Source organism: Siphateles boraxobius, unplaced genomic scaffold (genome assembly GCF_051911475.1).
Source record: "Siphateles boraxobius isolate OS27281-9 unplaced genomic scaffold, OSU_SipBor_1 24, whole genome shotgun sequence".
Taxonomy (NCBI): Eukaryota; Metazoa; Chordata; class Actinopteri; order Cypriniformes; family Leuciscidae; genus Siphateles; species Siphateles boraxobius.
Genome location: NW_027508855.1, coordinates 10,443,530 through 10,466,040, shown reverse-complemented (window position 1 = coordinate 10,466,040; position 22,511 = coordinate 10,443,530). Strand labels below are relative to the sequence as shown.

Below are 22,511 nucleotides of genomic sequence, written 5' to 3'. Positions count from 1 at the left end.
CCGGAACCCGAAAAATCAAAAAACATTTACATTTGAAGTAAACAACATACAGAGACAAATGAACACATTTTCCCATATAATTCTGACCCCAGGAATTTAATGGAACTTGCAATGCAACTATTTTTTCGTTTTCTCAAGCGCATAGGGTGATTTTTTTCAGGACCTGTTATTTCCTTATCATTCAAGTGTCTATTTTAAGATTAAATTGGGTACCAAGCTGAAATAATATCCAAAATGCTTTATTTTTAACCCTTTGCACCAAACCCAAAAAATCTAAATATGATATAAAGTGGCATAACTTTTGATGTAAACAACTTACAGAGACAAATGGACAAATTTTTCTATACAATTCTGACCCCAGAAATGTAATGTAATGGTTATTTTTGACATTTGACAACATATTGACACTGTTTTTTTCATTTATGGCCAAAAAATAATAAATAATAAAAGTTGACCTAAACTGCAAATTTTCCTCATCATCACTGAAGAGATCTTCTAAGTCTATTTCTTCCAGCACTTCATCCTCATCATTATGTTCATACTCTCCATCCTCTTCACCCACAGACAAGTTGTTGTTGTTGTAATCAGCTACCTTGTTAAGAGCTGCCTGCTCTTCCGACTCTGCTCTCCAAGCCAGTACCTCAACAAGAGAATTAGAGAGCATGGGTCCAATTGTCCAAACAGGTTCCAACACCTCCTTCTCTCATGTCTTCTCCCAGCTCATGCCTGGATCATATGGTTTGGGGCTTTCGATTATTTCCTCTTCTGCTCTCTTATAGCAGGCAACTTTGTAGTTGGCTCTCTGTACATTTGGGATAAGACTTTGGGGGGTGGCAGGCGTTCCAGGTCTACTTTTGACTTTTATTACAAATACATAATGAATTGTACATTAAATGAATTTAATATTAATTTATTAATTTACAATAAGGGTAGGTGACCTATCCAGGTTTTCCAAGATTGGAACCCTCGTTCTTCAGAGAAGAAAACAAAAAATCAAATGTTGAGGGGGTGAATTAAAATAAGAAATATCCTGATATTTAGCCCATATTAATACTTCTTTTTCTTTATTTTAAATGATTAGAAGTTATCTTGAGGCTACCTTTTAAATTTGCTGAGGCCCCGGCTAAGTCCATTGTAAACAAAATAATCTTATATTTAAAAAAAAAACAGAGTAGGCTACATTTAAAAACATATACTGCACCTAGATCACAATTAACAATGCCAGGCACATCATAAGATGTTTACACTCAGGCCCAAGAATGTAGGATATTAATGAAGACATTCTTGGAATTGCATGAAAGGACAAAGATACATCTGAACAAAGTTAAAGTATATTTTTCATTGACATATCATTGCCTTTCTTTTTAGTACATGTCTCCAGAAACCATACATAATTATAAGACAAATTATAAATGTAAAATGATCAAAACAGATTGTCACACTGTCACACATACGAGACTGGCTGGGTGTGATTGCTTTATATGGCATGCTTCGGCTTATCTGGGTTTCCCTCGTCACATGACAATGGGAAATACCATATCTTTCCAATGATTAACTCATGAGCAGAATGGAAAATGAAGGTTGTGTAAGTAGCTGTCAACGAAACATTTTTGTGATGTTGAATATCCACAATATCTGCACTGCACTTGACAACACTTCGTGGCAACAAATGAAGTCAACATGAGCATTATTTGATCAAGGAAAATACATTGTATAATTGCATATTTAGGCTAATACATATTACACAAATGATAAATAATAATAAAAGCATTAAGGAACAAAGATCTGGCCATACTGTACACTATTTGAAGTTGGTTCAATCTACATAATTCCACTATGACGTAATTCTCATGCATGTTTATTAAAGCCCTGAACACACCCATTGATGATTGTTCCCTACGTCATGTTTATGGCCGGTCATTCTCACAGCTTTTCTGAAGTATGGAAACAGAAAGTCGCTGAATAATCACTGAAAAGGAAACTCAGAAACTCATTTTATCAGGGCTATACAAGTAACATATTAGCAAGGTCACTGCTATTTATGTTAATCTTAGAAAAAACTGTTAAAGAGTGAAGATAATACTAGTATTAGTAAATGCTAATATGAGTTTGTAATGTAATGGTTACAGTATGAGCATAATAAATCTTGTGACAGATTTTTTCTAAAATAATTAAATTCAGGGCAATAATTCAATAATGGAAGTAGCAGTACTATCTCAATATTGATCTACAGTTATTTTACAGTAGACGACCAATATTCCCTGTCAGTTGTTCTGGAAGATATTTAAAACAGTGCTACGAATTAGTCCTTTAAAGGCACAAACTGGATTCATCTTAAACCAACCTAGGCTCACTGTAGCTGTCACTCGTTTTGTGGTTTCATTTCCTAACAGAGGCTAGATAAGCATACCAGAACAGGGCAACCAGGTTGGCAAACAGCACTCGAAACTGTGAAAAGAGTAAAAGAAACTAAAGTGAGATAATGAACCAGAGATCAGTCTGAAAGAGAGGAAATGGTGTCATGCTCTTGTGCTTACCTGTACAGGTATATAGTTGATGTTGATAAACTGAAACGGGGTCCAAACCTTCCAGTTCATCTTCATTGCAGGCCAGTAACTTGTTTTAATTTCCTTTTGAACATCTGTGATTGTCTTGCCCTGCAAAGATCACATTTTCATTATTTTAAGGATCACAAATATGTTGTGCCACCATGTCACAGAGCTACCCTCTGTTCCCTGTGTTCCCCTTGTTAGCCCTTCTTGAAACACATGACCACATACTTGGGTTTGTAAAAGACGCTTTATTTACCTTGATGTACCAGGGAAGGAAGAGATGGCTTACACACATCCTCACATAAACATATTTCTAAACTAGACTGTTGTGTCTCAGGCTGGCCACCTGAACACTAACCCAGTGGACATTTAAGCTTTTCACAAACTGTTGACTATCACCTGGATCAGCATACATGGTGGCGGCCATCTTGATTTGAGTAAAAAAACAGAATGGACTTTTGTCATGCTTTTTGTACCTGTGCTGTGTTGCATCATGGGAGTGGGAGATAACAAGTATGGTGGGTAAGGGGTGGAATTGGTTTGACGAAGGTATTAATGTCTAATTGTAATTATAGTTTCTATAATTAGTGTTGAACTGAAGTTGGTGTTGTGTATTTAAATGTGTGTGTTGAAGGAAATGGGGTTACTTGATCTTTAACCCTCTGGGGTCCTTCATTTCAGAGTCACACTCAGGACCTTCGGGTCCAAATGGGCCGGAGGGGGTGGGATTCATATTTATTAAAAGAAAATCATCATTTTTTTTTTTACTTGTTTTTTATAATATTTTTTCTTTTCTTTTTTGGTGTTTTGAGAATTTTATGATTTATAATTAATATTTATGCAATAAATATGACCCATTTCCCCCCAGTTTTCCTCCCATTGAATATAATAGAAAATTATAATAAAAAAAAAATATATTTTTTATTTTTTTTAAAGTTGTATTTCATTTTAGAGTCAAGCCTAGATCTCATGAAAGCAATTTTTGAAATGAGATGGATGCCATCTGGTGGACAAACTGAGCATTTTAAAAATGCAAAACACATATGTAATCTGAATTTATTAGTTTGTTTATGTATAAAAGTGTGTTTTTGGTGAGTGTGTGTGTGGATGTGTCTGTTTTGCCCTCTTGATGTTTTATAGATTCACACCTTCACTGTTGTGTGCTTTTTTTCTGGATCGTGGCTGATTTGTAGATTGTACGCACAAAAAAACTTGGTATTTTCACATTTTTGCCAATTTGCCATTCATTTCCTATGCGGGTCCATTTGGACCCGGAGGTCCTGAGTGTGACAATTTTTTTTACAACCACTTAGATTATTCAAATCCTGTCCCCAGTTTTTTTGGGTGTTCATATACCAAGTACCAAAAAAGTCACCAAATTTCAGACCATTCCGATGAAGCTATGATTTTAAAAATATATATATATTTAAATGCGTCGGGTCCATTTGGCCCGAAGGACCCCCACGTTTATGGTTTTTAATATTTTGCCATGTTATAATTGCTGAGAAATGGTTGTACCCATGTGTATAAATTCTCACACCAGGAAGTGGTCAAAAAGTCTATGACTGGTGGTAGTGATGGCAAAATGAGGCTTCCTGAACCACTGAGACCTCGAAGCCCATTACTTCACCCAAAGGTTCATTACTCGAAGCTTCATTCAGCATTGCTCACTAGTGACACCTAGCTACTGTGCAAAGAAATAGCAGACAAATTAATTAATTCTGAACCAATGGCCTGAGCAGACTTATGATGTCCCTGTTACCCCCCCCCCCCCCCCCCTCTCTTCTGTGTCATTTATTTATTTATTTGTTTATTTATTTATTTATTTATTTATTTAGTTCTCACTGTTAATGTCTGTAGCCTTTCATATGCAATAATAAAAAGACTTGAGCAGACATTTGTCCATTGCCTGGGTATAAAATATGTAGCCTGGCTTTCTCTGTCTGAATTTACTTGTGCAGAGACAACTGTCACACACACAGTTAATTAATTATTCATAAATTGTTTGGATAGTGACAGTATGAACAACAAAAGTGACTCTGTGTTGAGTGCAGTGCTTATGGTGGAGGGAGTGTAATAAAGCAAACTGCAACATATTAGTCTGGGGTGGAAAAAAGTTAAGAATTGTTTCTGGGGGGGTTTGTGCAGTGAACTGTTACTAGTTTTAGTGCAGTGTTATGCTTATGGGACTGGGGATATAGAGGAGCAAACTGCAGTTTGGGGTGGGTGAAGGAAGGCTTACAATAGATTTTTATTGAGAAACAGAATTTTTTCAAGTGTGTTGGGGTTTAGACGATTCCTTTTCTTGGACAAAACCTCTCCAGCCTTGGAAAAGATCCTTTCACAAGGAAGAGAGGATGTAGGGGAACATAAAAATGCCAGTGCCAGCTGCTATAAATGAGGATACTTATGCTTCTGTTGAGCCCAGACAGGGGAGGATCTCCTCTTTCTTGCCAGCTCCATTACCAGGAAAAAGGAAGAGTCACAAAAAGCAAACAAATCCAAAATTGCAATACAAAACAAAAAGCAGTTCAGAATCCAGATCTAAAAATTCAAAGCAATCCAAATAATCTTATCTCATTAATATAATATGACTATAATATAGCTACTATAATTAATAATAACAATATTCTATATTCTAACCTGATAGACTATGTAATAATAAACAGCCCTAACATAGGCTATATGACTCAATAACGACAATGACAATGAGAGTTCTCTGACTCTCTGACACTACTACAACTGCTTCTACTACTCCTGATAACACCCACAAGGTGGCGCGAGTTTCGAACCCCCTTTATCCGAAAGCGACACTCAGACCGAACCGATGACGTATCCACACAAACCGAGGCCTCGTTTGTCATTAGTCACGTGATTTTCACGTCAACAACACAAGCCTCGAACCGCGGCTTCATATGGCACGCCCATTTTTTCTCGACACAAGCTCCGACGCCTCGGTTCAAATGTCAGATCACTAACTGGTGGTAGTGTGGGCAGTATCTGCTGAGTGCTCTGATTGAATTGTGATACCTGCTCCAAGGTTTTTGTTTTTGTATATTGAAGTTTTTCTTAAGTGTTTTCTTTTTGAATTTTTATATTTTTGGCACCTGTGAGCACCTTGCACTTGTCTGGCTTGGGAGAAATGAAAATAAAGTTAAAACTGGCTTTTAACGTCCTCCGTGGTTGATTTAAAGAACTCTAGGCGGTATCCCTAGACGCATCCTTTGACACACCGTAAACAGCACATCTCATGAATTAGAAATATAAGATAATTTTAGTGCACATTAAAGTAGCTGTATAATGAAAGCTTGTTTCCACCACAGAATAAAAAAATAAACACTTTTTATCTCACAATTCTGACTTTTTTTCTTAGAGATATAAAAATCTTTATATCTCGCACTTCTGAGAAAATTTTATTTTGTAAAGATATAAACTCGCAATTCTGACTTTTTTAAACTCAGAATTGCAAGATATAAACTCAACATTTTGAGAAATAACATCAGAACTGCGAGATATAAACGTGCAATTACAGGAAAAAAGTCAGAATTGCAAATTTATATCACGCAATTCTGACTTTTTTAGTAGAATGGTCAGATATAAACTCGCAACGACAAGAAAAAAAGTCTGAATTCTGAGATAAAAAGTCGCTATTACTTATTTTATTTTTTATTTTGTGACGGAAAAAAGCTTCCGTAGTAGACGTAATCACCCTAACCCTAACTTATAGATTTATTTTACCTTGTGTTTATCTGCCTATGCTTTATAATAACTTCTGTTCTCTGTGTTCTCTTCCTTGTGCATGTCTCCGTGTGTGTGTGAGTGTGTGTGTGTGTGAGTGTGAGTGTGTGTGTGTGTGTGTGTGTGTGTGTGTGTGTGTGTGTGTGTGTGTGTGTGTGTGTGTGTGTGTGCGCTAATTGTACAAGATACAGCTTCAGCGCTCTGTAACCTTGAAGGACTTGATAAAAAGTCAAGATTGATAAAAAATTATGAATGGACATTAAAGCGAGCCATGAAAAGCGACTTTGTTTCAAGGAAGAAAGGAGTTTCCAAATGCAAAAGAACATTCTTCCCTAATGTCTCTTCACTGAGACATTCATTTAACCGTTTTGATTTGTTTTTGTATTTAAAAATTCTCTATTAGCTTTTTATTTGTTAAATGGTGTCTTGACCCAATAAATCTTCAAGCACAAGTTAAAACAGGGAAAAAAGTTTAGTATTACAATATATTAGATAGAAGTCAATTGTAATTAACGCAGATATCAGGTGGTGCGACACTGGCAGCTCTTTCGAAAAATTAAATTTCTTTAAACCAAAAAAAAAAAAATTTTTAAAAAATGAATCAATGCTGTACTTTGTTGACTTTGGGCCTTATGAAGATTCACAGAGAAATCAAAGCCTCTGTCAACAACACTAAACAGAACCACCTCGTGAGCTGAGAGACTAAACACTGTAGATCAGCAAACAGATGAAGTTCATTGACCAGCAGCTATACTCTATATTCTGGTCAAAGCTGAGCATCATAAAGGACAGCTCACATAAGATCTGCTTTTAATGAAAAGATTGCTGCCTGTATCGATGAGTGACAACCAGTCCTGTTGCCTTGCGCTCCACAACATTATGAAAATCACATGCTTGCTTCATCCATACTCCACCTATCTTACCATAATTACTACCAACTTCACATTAAATGGTAAAACAATGTGTCAACAACAAAACAACAACAAAGTTGCATAGAGGTATGTCCAGAAAATGAAGTAAGTGTAAACTAATGCAGAAATATGTCCTAAAACACATTGTTGTGCTGTATTTAAAGTGCCCCTATTGTGCTACAATAGTTTAACATATATTCAAAGTCAAAACCTTTTTTCAATAAAAGATTCAATCTCTCTAAACCCCTTCCTTTCAGAAAGCCTACTCTGCTCTGATTAGTCAGATGGCCCAGTCTGTTGTGATTGGTCCACCGCTTAGAGCGTGTGTCGGAAACTAAACTTCCATAACATATCTGAATTTCATCTTTGGAGGCTTCCTCAGCACGTATAGTGAAGCAAACAGTAACAATGCTGTTGGTTTTACTGACTCTTCACACCCTCATCCTTTGGAAGTGCACGCAAAGTCGATTTGCTTCAGCAGTGCAGAAAACAGCATCTTCTCGATATGTCGACCACACAAACTAAACTCTTCCAGGCCTCAGCTACAACTACAGTGTTTGTAGACGTTGTTCACAGACAGCTGATGAAGACCAAGGCTGGAATTAGGCAAATTTGTTACAAAAAGCAGTACAGAATCGGTTCTTTCGTTCAGAGACAATAACTCTATTTGTCATGCACTTTGAAGTTTGCAGACCTTTTACATTCACAAACAGCTACACACAACATGAAAGGTAATCTCTAAGAATATATTTTTTCTGTCCAATGAAGTAGAAACTTTGAATAATGTCACAAAGAAGTTTAGTTATGAAACATTACCTCCAAAGCATGTCTCAGAATGTCACATTCCAGAATATTATGTTGATAGATTATAATTACTGAATTTGTGTGTTCATCTTTAAAGTTGTTAATAATTGTGAAAATGACATAAAATAGCAACTCTTATGGTATAAAGTGAGTAATTTTTAACGTGAGTAATTTTTTTAAATGTTATTATTATGCTTGTAAACAGTATAGAAATTACATTAATGAGATACAACTTTGTATACAATATAAATATGTAGACATTTTTAAGGAATTTTAGGCTGATTTAACTGTTGCTACCGGAATGGTGCCCATTAAAACTCATTCAGTCATCTATCTTTTTTTCTCCGTGTTGTAATATACATTTCTCAATTATGATAAATGATGGTAATTGTTGGTTTCTAATAAAACCATAAATACAATATAAACAATTAATGTAATACAAACACATAAGTTTTAAATCATACATCTAAAACCAGCTTTAACAAATTAAATAAATATGTAGGATCAAAGAAACTAAATAAACTACAATACAACATAGGCCTATTCAAAATATCAAACGTATCAAACAAGCTAAAAGGAACTTATTGTCAACAACTCAACAATTCCTCACAGGACATGTCTGGATCAAAGAGACGTGGCTTCTTATATCCAAACACAGAGATTGGCCACAGGTATAATCATTAAAGCTGCACCATGTAGTTTTTGCTCTCGGGGTCCCCCTACAGTTGGGAAACAGTATTGTCTTCTACTACGGTCGTAAAATCTGTCATGGTTACGCTAGGGGATACACCATAGATATGAGGATACACGTGAATTTGTTGATACCGTCTTGAGTTCTCGCAAGTGCTCACGTCTTGGGCAGACTGCCAGCGTTGCGTGTGAAATGTCTTCATCCCAGGTACATTGGCATATATTTCAGCATGTCATAAGAATATAATTTCATGGGTTTTATTTTTTTTCAAACGCCGAAAGATCGCGTAGCTCACGTTTACAAGCCAGCGTCATTATAGTAGCCTATTGGCTACTGTTTTACATAATGGATATGCTCAATTCAATGTTTGTGTGGTAACTAATAGCCATAGATCGTCAATATTATAATATCAAGCTACCATAGATGAATCAGCAAATTTGAAAAATCGATTTGCATTATACCCTGAGGCAAGACACTTTAACCAGAAAAATAAATAAACAAACATGGCTATCATGAAGATAAATGGAGGACCAGATAGATTCCGTAACATGGCCAGGCAGAAAACAAATTCGAAAAAATAGAGATAGTATGCAAGCAATAGTCCAACAGCATGACGGCCAGGTCAGCATCGGTCGGGCACTCCTCCTCTTCCTTTACTCACGGCAGCGAGCGAACGCTGGACCAATATTGATCCTCGTCCGGCCTTTTATTTTGTCACCCTCCCTTTTTCTCTTTCTAGTCTCCTCCGACAAAACCTTTGCCTTCTTCGTTTTAGTTGCTTCTTCGGCCATGACAACAACATACAGACGGGTATGAAACGCTAGTTGGGCTCTCACATCAGAATTTGAAGAAGTGGGGGAAGTGAGGTATGCCGTAAAGCAATCGAGTTTTGTAGTTCTTTTTGTGCTCGGGTAACTACCCGAACCCCAGTTACATAGTGCCAGTAAAAGCGATACAGACACTGTCAGGCTATGGCAGACGTGTCATTCAACCTATTGTAAGTCGATGCTTTAAGATTTGGTCAGTCAATCAAGTCACACTGAAAGGTAGCAGACTTTCTACACAATATGTATCAAGAACACATAGGAAAGTAAAAGAAAAAAAATTATTAGTGATTGATAAGAAAGAGAAAGATAGAAAAAAAACATGAGGATAAGATATTAATTTATTGTGGTGGCGATGTTAGTGTAACGCGTCTGTGGTGCGACCTACCCTTTCTCCCACGTAAAAATACATTACTGTCTCCTTCGGTACATTCCAAGGCACTTTCCACACGCCATAATGAAACAGTTTCACAAAAAAAATTTTCAACCTCATACTCATAGTATCATTATTTCTGTGATACAATAGTTAAAATTTTCATAGAAGTACTGGGATAAAAGTTTAAAGTTCAAATATAAACACTGATGTCTACGATAGCGATCAAAATAGAGTCAATCAACTTTTGATAGAAACTTGTGCTTAAAATAACGCATTTATTGATTCCATTGTTTTGCCATAGGTGGCGACAAGTGACGGTTAAAAATGTATTTGTTATTTAATCATTTATTAACGAGAATGCAGTACTGTAGGATGCTTCTGAAATAAGTCAGAAAGATGTGATGAATTGTTTTTGTAAATATGACTCATCTTATACATCATTTACAAACTGTATAAGTGTATGATTTAACTTTTCCCCATGGTCTAGTGTTAAAAAAAACGCAATATATTGCAATATTGAATCGCAATACTTGTAGAAATGCAATTCTTTAAAAAATCACAATACATATCGTATCGGCACCCAAGTATCGTGAGAGTATCGAATCGGGAGATAGGTGTCTCGCCCCAGCCCTACCGTTACATCATAAGAAGAATGGCATCGACGTAATGTTAGTCTTTCTGCTTATTCCGAGGTTTAGTGTAATCAGCTGGATCCAGGCCGTATCCAGATCAGATGAAGGACCTGCGCCTAGACACGACCACAACGCATCCCTGAAGTGTCAGCAGAGATTGTGTCAAACTGTCAACTAGACTCTCCATGAAAACAGGAAAATCAGGAAATTTTAATGTCATGCACCTCTACAAACTGAATAATCCAACCTAAATAATTTATAAATAAACTTAAAAACTTACATTTTGTAGCCATAGCTGTTTTGACATCAAAAGCATCTTAAGAACATTTAGAGAAAAGCTTATCCCAGGAAATAAACAAAACTGCACTATAAACCGACTGTTAAGCACATAAACAAAATTGTCACCTATCAGGTGGGCCTAATTTATTTTTTATTTTATTTTTCAAATTTAACAAACGTAAGATATAAAAATAAACAAACGTTCACACAATAAACAAGTTACAGTTAAATAGTTAACAAGAAAAATAATATAAAAAAGCCTGATTTATCTATATAAATCATTTGTCAAGAGAAAGAATAGAAAAAAAACTAAAGAAAAAACTCGGGGCACAAAAAAGAAAAGCATATTATGAAAGAAAATTAAACATGGTACAAATTCTAGATGTTTTTATAGCTTTCTTATTTACAGCCGTTGAAATTGTATTTAAGTACAACTTCAATTCTTATGTGGGACTATTGTACACCACAGGTGTTTCGCATGCTGTATGACGTGCTCCACTTACCTGGATTTCCCCCAATCACGTGATCATGTGGAATGCCTTCTCATTCCAATGATCTGTTTTCCTGTTACAGTATGAATGTCTAAATGAAACTCAAGTAGACAACTGTTTTTATGTTCATTCATATATATTTAAAAAAATATGTTTCATGTTATGAAACATCTATTTTGATAAACTATGCACTTGTTAATGTAGATCACATTAAAAACAAATGGTCCCATGCAGCAAAAAGCCTACAGAACGTAACGTTTCCATAGGTAGCCTATAAATGCTGAGGTTGCATACGTTTTTGCAATAACCTAAAATAACCTATAGCATACATAGAACATTCTCTAATAATTACAGGCTTTATTTTTTATAACCATAAACTAAACATTACCTTTCGAAAGCTCTTCTAGGATCCAAAATGTTGGATAAACCAAACGCGATTTTTTTCTTATAGCCTAATCGTTATTTTAACAAACAAACAAAAAAACAATAAATGTGCTTTATATAGCCTATTGTTTATTGGCAGTGAACACCGTGTTGATCAATAATTTGTCAGGAGTTTCGTCAGCGATTACGTGAGAATGGAAACTGAAAGTGACTGAGTAAGTTTTCAGAAACGAAACAAGGCGGAGCATGAGTTGACGCTTTATATAAATATTCATGCCTCGGCTTATTGTGGCCAGAAACATATTGTTTGATTTCAGTGTGACTTACGAGACTTATTCAAGAAAGCAATTCAGCGAAAGCTAGCAGCCTATTTGCAGAACCCAGCTCGGTAAGTCGCATTATTGCCAACAAATATTGCACTTTAATTTTAATGCAAATCTTTAGTTTAAAAAATGTAGGCTATATGATGTTGTAGTAGTTCTAATGCTTTTATATTTGATCTCTTCCTGGCAGAAAATGGAACTGACAGTAAAATTGTTGAACGGAGATGTGAAGCGGCTGGTGGTGAGCGGTAATGCCACAGTTGGTGAACTCAAACAGCTCATTTCTCAGCACTTCAATGAACCTCCTCACAAACAGAGGCTTTCTATCGACAACGGTATCCGTATCAACCTTAATGATGATTCCAAAATCCTCAGCAGTTACGGGTTGCACTCAGGCTCAGTGGTGATGCTGCTCATCATCACGAACCCTGCTGGACCTTTTCAAGTGTTCGTCAGAAACGAGAAGGGCCAAACCAAAACCTATGATGTTGATGTCAATGAGACCGTAGATCAGCTCCAGACTAAGATCGTCCGCAAAGAGAGTGTCCCCAAGGATCAGCAGAGACTGATTTACAACGGCAGACAACTGGAGGCTGGCTTGAAGTTGCAAGACTACGACATCACATCTGGAAGCACCATTCACATGACTCTCCGTCTCCGAGGAGGTTAATCGGTTAGAATGTGTCCAAAAAGGAACAAAAACAGTGCTGTTGTCGTTATGTGTTAAATTATGTAATGCTGTAAATATGACATCGCCTACTTGACGATGTAAGTTACTAATTGTGTTATAAACGTCTCTATGTCTTTAATTCTAGAGTGTTTATCTGCATTTAATAACTGTATATTTTGTAGTTATGAATAATATTTCATTGTCTTTTTCATCGTAAGTAAAATAATAAATGCTCTAAACATTCCCAATCAGAGTTGCAGTTGTTATCGACTTATTGGTTCTCTAACTTTTTGACTCTAAAGGCTTCTCATTGTCCACATCATCATTCATAGTCCCATCCCCAATAAGTTTGTGGTTTACTGGATAAGGATTTTTTAAAAATAATTCTAGATAGGGGTCTTTTTTAAATAATTCTAGATAGGAGATAGGGGTCTACGCACCTTTTTAAAATCCTTAAAATATCTATTTTCAGAATCTGACAGGTACCAAGCTGAAATAATGTCCCAAAGGCTTCATTTTTAACCCATTTGCTGCACCCGACCGGAACCCGAAAAATCAAAAAACATTTACATTTGAAGTAAACAACATACAGAGACAAATGAACACATTTTCCCATATAATTCTGACCCCAGGAATTTAATGGAATTTGCAATGCAACTATTTTTTCGTTTTCTCAAGCGCATAGGGTGATTTTTTTCAGGACCTGTTATTTCCTTATCATTCAAGTGTCTATTTTAAGATTAAATTGGGTACCAAGCTGAAATAATGCCCAAAATGCTTTATTTTTAACCCTTTGCACCAAACCCAAAAAAATCTAAATATGATATAAAGTGGCATAACCTTTGATGTAAACAACTTACAGAGACAAATGGACAAATTTTTCTATACAATTCTGACCCCAGAAATGTAATGTAATGGTTATTTTTGACATTTGACAACATATTGACTCTGTTTTTTTTATTTATGGCCAAAAAATAATAAATAATAAAAGTTGACCTAAACTACTAATTTTCCTCATCATCACTGAAGAGATCTTCTAAGTCTATTTCTTCCAGCACTTCATCCTCATCATTATGTTCATACTCTCCATCCTCTTCACCCACAGACAAGTTGTTGTTGTTGTTGTAATCAGCTACCTTGTTAAGAGCTGCCTGCTCTTCTGACTCTGCTCTCCAAGCCAGTACCTCAACAAGAGAATTAGAGAGCATGCATGGGTCCAATTGTCCAAACAGGTTCCAACACCTCCTTCTCTCATTGTCTTCTCCCAGCTCATGCCTGGATCATATGGTTTGGGGCTCTCGATTATTTCCTCTTCTGCTCTCTTATAGCAGGCAACTTTGTAGTTGGCTCTCTGTACATGTGGGATAAGACTTTGGGGGGTGGCAGGCGTTCCAGGTCTACTTTTGACTTTGAGTCCAGGACTTTGTCAGCACCGAACATTTTTCTCAGCATCTTGGCTCGTACTGCATTAACTGATGTCATCGTGCTTGGCCATACATGATTTTTGTGAAGCTCTCCCGTTGAAGTTCATCTGTGACCAGCCAGTCTGCACCAAGCTGCCTGAAAGCATTGTGGAGTTTATGATTCTGCTGTAGTTTCTTCAGGGGATTCACCTTTCCTTTGTCTTTAAAAGCGCTGGTACAGTCCTCCCCAGTAAAGAATCCCAGCAGGGTGCTACAGTAGTCAGGGCCAAGTGATTCAGACAGTTACGTCACATTTAGGAGTATGAGATGTTTGCCAGACCGTGGTCAAGGTAGATTGAGAGGTTGATCTTGTTGGCATGGTAGAGGAGGATCATCAGAATATCTGTGTGACTTGTACCCCCATTTGACATTCTGGTGGAGGTACAGGACAATGCGGCTGTCTGTCTACTCCTGGTTGGACCGCAGTGCATAGATCTCAGAAATCTGCACCTGTAACAAATAAAGAAACTAAATACTACTACATAATGTAACATTAGACAACAACTGCATGACTTCAAATGTTTAAGAGCCCAAATTTGGTCTGCAATTGTACATGTGTGAAGTCCAGAATATTCACAATTCCAGAGCCATTTTGTCTACCTATCAGTGTAGAGCCTAATTATTTTTTTCAAAGCATTGTGTGTAGGGTGACTGCTTAAGACCTCTGTCAGCTTACCTTTCCATTTGTTGATGTTAGGTCATAGGATTTCCCGTTAACACACACCACTGCTTTCATACTCTTCTCAATCCAGGATGCTGCGTCATTGCTCCCCCAGACCTTGAGAAGCAGGTCACATAGCTGCTTCTTGTTCAGCTCATTACCAAGGAATGACTTTAAAGTCATAGGGCTTCTGGGTATTTAAAATAAAATCACCCTATGCGTTTCAGAAAACGAAAAAATAGTTGATCCTCTACACATCTTTGGCCATTTTTTGCTATTTTTGTCCAGAAATAGGGTCAAGGTGTTGTCAAATGTCAACAATAACCATTCCATTATGGGGTCAGAATTGTATGAGAAAATGTGTTCATTGGTCTCTGTATGTTGTTTACTTCAAATGTTATGCCACTTTCTATATCATTTTTTGATTTTTCGGGTTCCGGTCGGGTGCAGCAAAGGGTTAAAAATGAAGCCTTTGGGACAATATTTCATCTTGGTACCTGTCAAATTCTGAAAATAGACATTTTATGGATTTAAAAAAAATCAGGTGGCATAAAAATAAGCCGGGTGGTGCGCTTGGACCCCCTATTTCCATATAGACTATGGCACAGCTAGACAAATGTAGGCTATAACCTTTTCTTTATTTTTTAAGATTTTATCATTTTACTAAATAATAGTAATTTTATTGTTTTACAAATACATAATGAATTGTACATTAAATGAATTTAATATTAATTTATTAATTTACAATAAGGGTAGGTGACCTATCCAGGTTTTCCAAGATTTGGACCCTCGTTCTTCAGAGAAGAAAATAAAAAATCAAATGTTGAGGGGGTGAATTAAAATAAGAAATATCCTGATATTTAGCCCATATTAATACTTCTTTTTCTTTATTTTAAATGATTAGAAGTCATCTTGAGGCTACCTTTTAAATTTGCTGAGGCCCCGGCTGAGTCCATTGTAAACAAAATAATCTTATATTTAAAAAAAAAAACAATAGAGTAGGCTACATTTAAAAACATATACGGCACCTAGATCACAATTAACAATGCCAGGCACATCATAAGATGTTTACACTCAGGCCCAAGAATGTAGGATATTAATGAAGACATTCTTGGAATTGCATAAAAGGACAAAGATACATCTGAACAAAGTTAAAGTATATTTTTCATTGACATATCATTGCCTTTCTTTTTAGTACATGTCTCCAGAAACCATACATAACAATTATAAGAAAATTATAAATGTAAAATGATCAAAACAGATTGTCACACTGTCACACATACGAGACTGGCTGGGTATGATTGCTTTATATGGCATGCTTCGGCTTATCTGGGTTTCCCTCGTCATATGACAATGGGAAATACCATATCTTTCCAATGATTAACTCATGAGCAGAATGGAAAATGAAGGTTGTGTAAGTAGCTGTCAACGAAACATTTTTGTGATGTTGAATATCCACAATATCTGCACTGCACTTGACAACACTTCGTGGCAACAAATGAAGTCAACATGAGCATTATTTGATCAAGGAAAATACATTGTATAATTGCATATTTAGGCTAATACATATTACACAAATGATAAATAATAATAAAAGCATTAAGGAACAAAGATCTGGCCATACTGTACACTATTTGAAGTTGGTTCAATCTACATAATTCCACTATGACGTAATTCTCATGCATGTTTATTAAAGCCCTGAACACACCCATTGATGATTGTTCCCTACGTCATGTTTATGGCCGGTCATTCTCACAGCTTTTCTGAAGTATGGAAACAGAAAGTCGCTGAATAATCACTGAAAAGGAAACTCAGAAAGTCATTTTATCAGGGCTATACAAGTAACATATTAGCAAGGTCACTGCTATTTATGTTAATCTTAGAAAAAACTGTTAAAGAGTGAAGATAATACTAGTATTGGTAAATGCTAATATGAGTTTGTAATGTAATGGTTTTTATTTATTTATTTATCAAATACAACACAATCAAAATGCTGACATCATTGTCAAGACAGTATGACCATAATAAATCTTGTGACAGATTTTTTCTAAAATAATTAAATTCAGGGCAATAATTCAATAATGGAAGTAGCAGTACAATCTCAATATTGATCTACAGTTATTTTACAGTAGACGACCAATATTCCCTGTCAGTTGTTCTGGAAGATATTTAAAACAGTGCTACGCATTAGTCCTTTAAAGGCACAAACTGGATTCATCTTAAACCAACCTAGGCTCACTGTAGCTGTCACTCGTTTTGTGGTTTCATTTCCTAACAGAGGCTAGATAAGCATACCAGAACAGGGCAACCAGGTTGGCAAACAGCACTCGAAACTGTGAAAAGAGTAAAAGAAACTAAAGTGAGATAATGAACCAGAGATCAGTCTGAAAGAGAGGAAATGGTGTCATGCTCTTGTGCTTACCTGTACAGGTATATAGTTGATGTTGATAAACTGAAACGGGGTCCAAACCTTCCAGTTCATCTTCATTGCAGGCCAGTAACTTGTTTTAATTTTCTTTTGAACATCTGTGATTGTCTTGCCCTGCAAAGATCACATTTTCATTATTTTAAGGATCACAAATATGTTGTGCCACCATGTCACAGAGCTACCCTCTGTTCCCTGTGTTCCCCTTGTTAGCCCTTCTTGAAACACATGACCACATACTTGGGTTTGTAAAAGACGCTTTATTTACCTTGATGTACCAAGGAAGGAAGAGATGGCTTACACACATCCTCACATAAACATACTTCTACAACTAGACTGTTGTGTCTCAGGCTGGCCACCTGAACACTAACCCAGTGGACATTTAAGCTTTTCACAAACTGTTGACTATCACCTGGATCAGCATACATGGTGGCGGCCATCTTGATTTGAATTAAAAACCAGAATGGACTTTTGTCATGCTTTTTGTACCTGTGCTGTGTTGCATCATGGGAGTGGGAGATAACAAGTATGGTGGGTAAGGGGTGGAATTGGTTTGACGAAGGTATTAATGTCTAATTGTAATTATACTTTTTATAATTAGTGTTGAACTGAAGTTGGTTTTGTGTATTTAAACGTGTGTGTTGAAGGAAATGGGGTTACTTGATCTTTAACACATGTTTATGGTTTTTAATATTTTCCCATTTTATAATTGCTGAGAAATGGTTGTACCCATGTGTATAAATTCTCACACCAGGAAGTGGTCAAAAAGTCTATAACTGGTGGTAGTGTGGGCAGTATCTGCTGAGTGCTCTGATTGAATTGTGATACCTGCTCCAAGGTTTTTGTTTTTGTATATTGAAGTTTTTCTTAAGTGTTTTCTTTTTGAATTTTTATATTTTTGGCACCTGTGAGCACCTTGCACTTGTCTGGCTTGGGAGAAATGAAAATAAAGTTAAAACTGGCTTTTAACGTCCTCCGTGGTTGATTTAAAGAACTCTAGGCGGTATCCCTAGACGCATCCTTTGACACACCGTAAACAGCATATCTCATGAATTAGAAATATAAGATAAGTTTAGTGCACATTAAAGTAGCTGTATAATGAAAGCTTGTTTCCACCACAGAATAAAAAAATAAACACTTTTTATCTCACAATTCTGACTTTTTTTCTTAGAGATATAAAAATCTTTATATCTCGCACTTCTGAGAAAAAATTATTTTGTAAAGATATAAACTCGCATTTCTGACTTTTTTAAACTCAGAATGGCAAGATATAAACTCAACATTTTGAGAAATAACATCAGGACTGCGAGATATAAACTTGCAATTACAGGAAAAAAGTCAGAATTGCAAATTTATATCACGCAATTCTGACTTTTTTGGTAGAATGGTAAGATATAAACTCGCAACGACAAGAAAAAAAGTCTGAATTCTGAGATAAAAAGTCGCTATTACGTATTTTATTTTTTATTTTGTGACGGAAAAAAGCTTCCGTAGTAAACGTAATCACCCGAACCCTAACTTATAGATTTATTTTACCTTGTGTTTATCTGCCTATGCTTTATAATAACTTCTGTTCTCTGTGTTCTCTTCCTTGTGCATGTCTCTGTGTGTGTGAGTGTGTGTGTGTGTGTGTGTGTTTGCTAATTGTACAAGATACAGCTTCAGCGCTCAGTAACCTTAAAGGACTTGATAAAAAGTCAAGATTGATAAAAAATTATGAATGGACATTAAAGCGAGCCATGAAAAGCGACTTTGTTTCAAGGAAGAAAGGAGTTTCCAAATGCAAAAGAACATTCTTCCCTAATGTCTCTTCACTGAGACATTCATTTAACCGTTTTGATTTGTTTTTGTATTTAAAAATTCTCTATTAGCTTTTTATTTGTTAAATGGTGTCTTGACCCAATAAATGTTCAAGCACAAGTTAAAACAGGGAAAAAAGTTTAGTATTACAATATATTAGATAGAAGTCAATTGTAATTAACGCAGATATCAGGTGGTGCGACACTGGCAGCTCTTTCGAAAAATGAAATCCCTTTAAACCAAAAAAAAAAAAAATTAAAAAAAATGAATCAATGCTGTACTTTGTTGACTTTGGGCCTTATGAAGATTCACAGAGAAATCAAAGCCTCTGTCAACAACACTAAACAGAACCACCTCGTGAGCTGAGAGACTGAACACTGTAGATCAGCAAACAGATGAAGTTCATTGACCAGCAGCTATACTCTATATTCTGGTCAAAGCTGAGCATCATAAAGGACAGCTCACATAAGATCTGCTTTTAATGAAAAGATTGCTGCCTGTATCGATGAGTGACAACCAGTCCTGTTGCCTTGCGCTCCACAACATTATGAAAATCAAATGCTTGCTTCATCCATACTCCACCTATCTTACCATAATTACTACCAACTTCACATTAAATGGCAAAACAATGTGTCAACAACAGTAACAACAACAAAGTTGCATAGAGGTATGTCCAGAAAATGAAATAAGTGTAAACAAATGCAGAAATATGTCCTAAAAAACATTGTTGTGCTGTATTTAAAGTGCCCTATTATGCTACAACATGCATTCAAGGTCGAAACCTTTTTTCGATAAAAGATTCAATCTCTCTAAACCCTTCCTTTCAGAAAGCCTACTCTGCTATGATTGGTCAGATGGCCCAGTCTGTTGTGATTGGTCCACCGCTTAGAGCGTGTGTCGGAAACTAAACTTCCATAACATATCTGAATTTCATCTTTGGAGGCTTCCTCAGCACGTATATTGAAGCAAACAGTAACAATGCTGTTGGTTTTACTGACTCTTCACATCCTCATCCTTTGGAAGTGCACGCAAAGTCGATTTGCTTCAGCAGTGCAGAAAACAGCATCTTCTCGATATGTCAACAACACAAACTAAACTCTTCCAGGCCTCAGCTACAACTACAGTGTTTGTAGACGTTGGTCACAGACAGCCGATGAAGACCAAGGCTGGAATTAGGCAAATTTGTTACAAAACTACATATAGGCAGTTCAGAATCGGTTCTTTCTTTTCAGAAACAATAACTCTATTTGTCATTCACTTTGATCTTTGCAGACCTTTTACATTCACAAACAGCTATATTACACACTACATGAAAGGTAATATCTGAAAAAGCACTCTAAGAAAACATATTTTCTGTCCAATGAAGTAGAAATTTTGAATAATGTCAAAAAGAAGTTCAGTTATGAAACATTACCTCCAAAGCATTCATAACCACATAGAAGAGCAAGAGGAAAGCCGGGGCGAATATGAGACGTTCCAGCAGAAGGCGCTTGATCAGGCAGTATGGGACAGTGGTTGGTAAAAGCACCTCCAGGAGCTGGTAGAAGTAATGACTGAGGGGACCTGTGATAAAAAGTCTGAAAAAATCAAAGAGACATGTTAAGCATTCATAACTCATCGTATAACAGTTCTGATATTAAATATTTAATCCTTTTGTAAAACGACTTATTGTGTGCTGCAACGTATATGTAATGAAATTGAATTATTTAACTCATTCAAAAAAATCATTCTACCCATAAATTGCAAAGTGTACAGGTCCCAGAATGTTGATTTTCTTTTTTGGGCTATTTTCTTTGCTGTGCTTCCTGTACTCCAAAGCTTGAGACAGAAGATTTCCCAAAGCAGAAAGAATGCCACTGTAAGAAAGGACAAAACAACCATTGTATCATTGTACCCAAATGGTCTTGCATCTTATGAAGAATACACTTGTCTTTTTGTGTTTGGTTACTTTTGACAGGACTTGATTGCCCCACCCTCCAAACAACCAATGGAAAAAGACTTATTGCAAAGTCCCTCGTGGCTTAAGCTTCCAAAAACAGTAATGGATAAAGTAAAGGGATATTTTGCTACAAAGCTTTTGTTTATTTAATTAAGCTTTTTTTTTTTTTTTTTGCTTAGTGTTCATTGATTTACTTGCTTGAAACATATTTTATATAAAATAGAACTGACCTCACATTCCCCTGTTGTTATATTAATAATAACAACCATAAGAAATGTACAAATTAGAATTATTAATTATATTCATGATTCTGTATTAATATATGGGTAATAAGTATCATTATCTTATATTAGGGACATTTCATCTTCATACAGTGGGTGTAAATTTACCAACCAGAATAAATTGTTTAGTGATTCTATCACTAAAAAGAAATTCCGAGACTAACAAGGAAAAACTGCTTTTACGATTTTTGTTGAATAACAAAACGTAAACGACTGGTAATAGGGCTATATGTTGTACTGTTTTGAGCAAAATAGTCAAATAAATAAATTGTAACTGACTTGTCTGATATCACCGCAAGCAGAATTCGTCAATGTAGATCGATAATTGTTATAATGATCAGTGTGTAATGTGTAAATGTATAATGATTTGTTAGTGGTTTAACTAAGATAACGCTACGATCATGCAACTTTGGCTGTCAGCATGGTAATATTAGTAACTAAATTACCCATAATACAGCTAGCCAACTAACTAACAAAGATGTAACGTTACTGACCTCGTCACCGATTTGGTGATGATTGGATATTTCTTTAACAAACTCAAGTATTGCTGGAGTACCCTCGCCAGAAAAGAGGGATCTCGGACAAGTACACTTTGCGTTGGCATCGTCAGTTTACTTTACTAGTACAACGTGTGCACTTGGGTCATCAGAGAGTAGACCAATGTTTTCTGTGCAAAGTGCAAATCCTTGATGAGGAGGGTCGAACGCAGCGTGCGTGGATCGCGTGGACGTGTACGTCATAGAACAGAACGGCTCTTTGCAATCCTATTGGTTTAATTCTACATGACCACGCCCTAAAGTCCACATGCTGTGAGACACGTAAATTCTTAATAAAGAGATCATTCGGTCAATCGTGCATGACTATTGTTCTCACAAGCGAAGATATTAGGCAGAGTATTATTACATTTTTAAATAATGAATATGAATGATGAAAGGAGCTGTTAAAAAAATTAATTAAAAAAGCAATTTTTTTTAATGACTCGTGCACCACATCCCAAGTCTTCCCATCTAGCATAGCTTTCATTTGCAAAGATTCGGAGACAATTTCAAGACCAGAAAAACTTCAGGGCCCGTATTCATAAATAATCTTAATGCAAAGAGTAGCTCCAAGTGACAAAATTCTAAGAAAATTCTTAGAAATGTGGGTGTTTACTCTTAAAATTAAAGAAAAAATCCTAGCAAAGAAAAAAGTAATTCAGAAAGCATCTTAACCCTTAAAAGAGGTCTTAAGGTCAAAATTGTTAGGAGCACGGACGAGGACTTTAAAG

General features: G+C 36.0%; 2 protein-coding genes and 1 long non-coding RNA gene across 3 annotated transcripts; 1 reads left to right on the top strand and 2 right to left on the bottom strand.

Moving 5' to 3' along the window:
• Positions 1–218: 218 nt before the first annotated feature.
• Positions 219–2,706, bottom strand: LOC143749023 (uncharacterized). Its single transcript, XR_013206868.1, has 2 exons — positions 2,538–2,706; positions 219–2,448 (listed from the first exon to the last, which is right to left on the bottom strand). It is a non-coding gene; the product is annotated as an uncharacterized LOC143749023 (long non-coding RNA).
• Positions 2,707–11,927: 9,221 nt separating this feature from the next.
• On the top strand, positions 11,928–12,924 carry LOC143749019 (uncharacterized). Its single transcript, XM_077241365.1, has 2 exons — positions 11,928–12,070; positions 12,196–12,924. Exon 2 carries the CDS (start codon positions 12,199–12,201, stop codon positions 12,673–12,675), a length of 477 nt encoding a protein of 158 aa, XP_077097480.1. The 5' UTR covers positions 11,928–12,070; positions 12,196–12,198; the 3' UTR covers positions 12,676–12,924.
• A 3,017-nt stretch (positions 12,925–15,941) lies between these two features.
• On the bottom strand, positions 15,942–21,955 carry pxmp2 (peroxisomal membrane protein 2). Its single transcript, XM_077241362.1, has 5 exons — positions 21,739–21,955; positions 20,758–20,880; positions 20,439–20,601; positions 17,222–17,341; positions 15,942–17,132 (listed from the first exon to the last, which is right to left on the bottom strand). The coding sequence occupies exons 1-5, from the start codon at positions 21,846–21,848 to the stop codon at positions 17,064–17,066; spliced, it is 585 nt and encodes a 194-aa protein (XP_077097477.1). The 5' UTR covers positions 21,849–21,955; the 3' UTR covers positions 15,942–17,063.
• Positions 21,956–22,511: the final 556 nt, after the last annotated feature.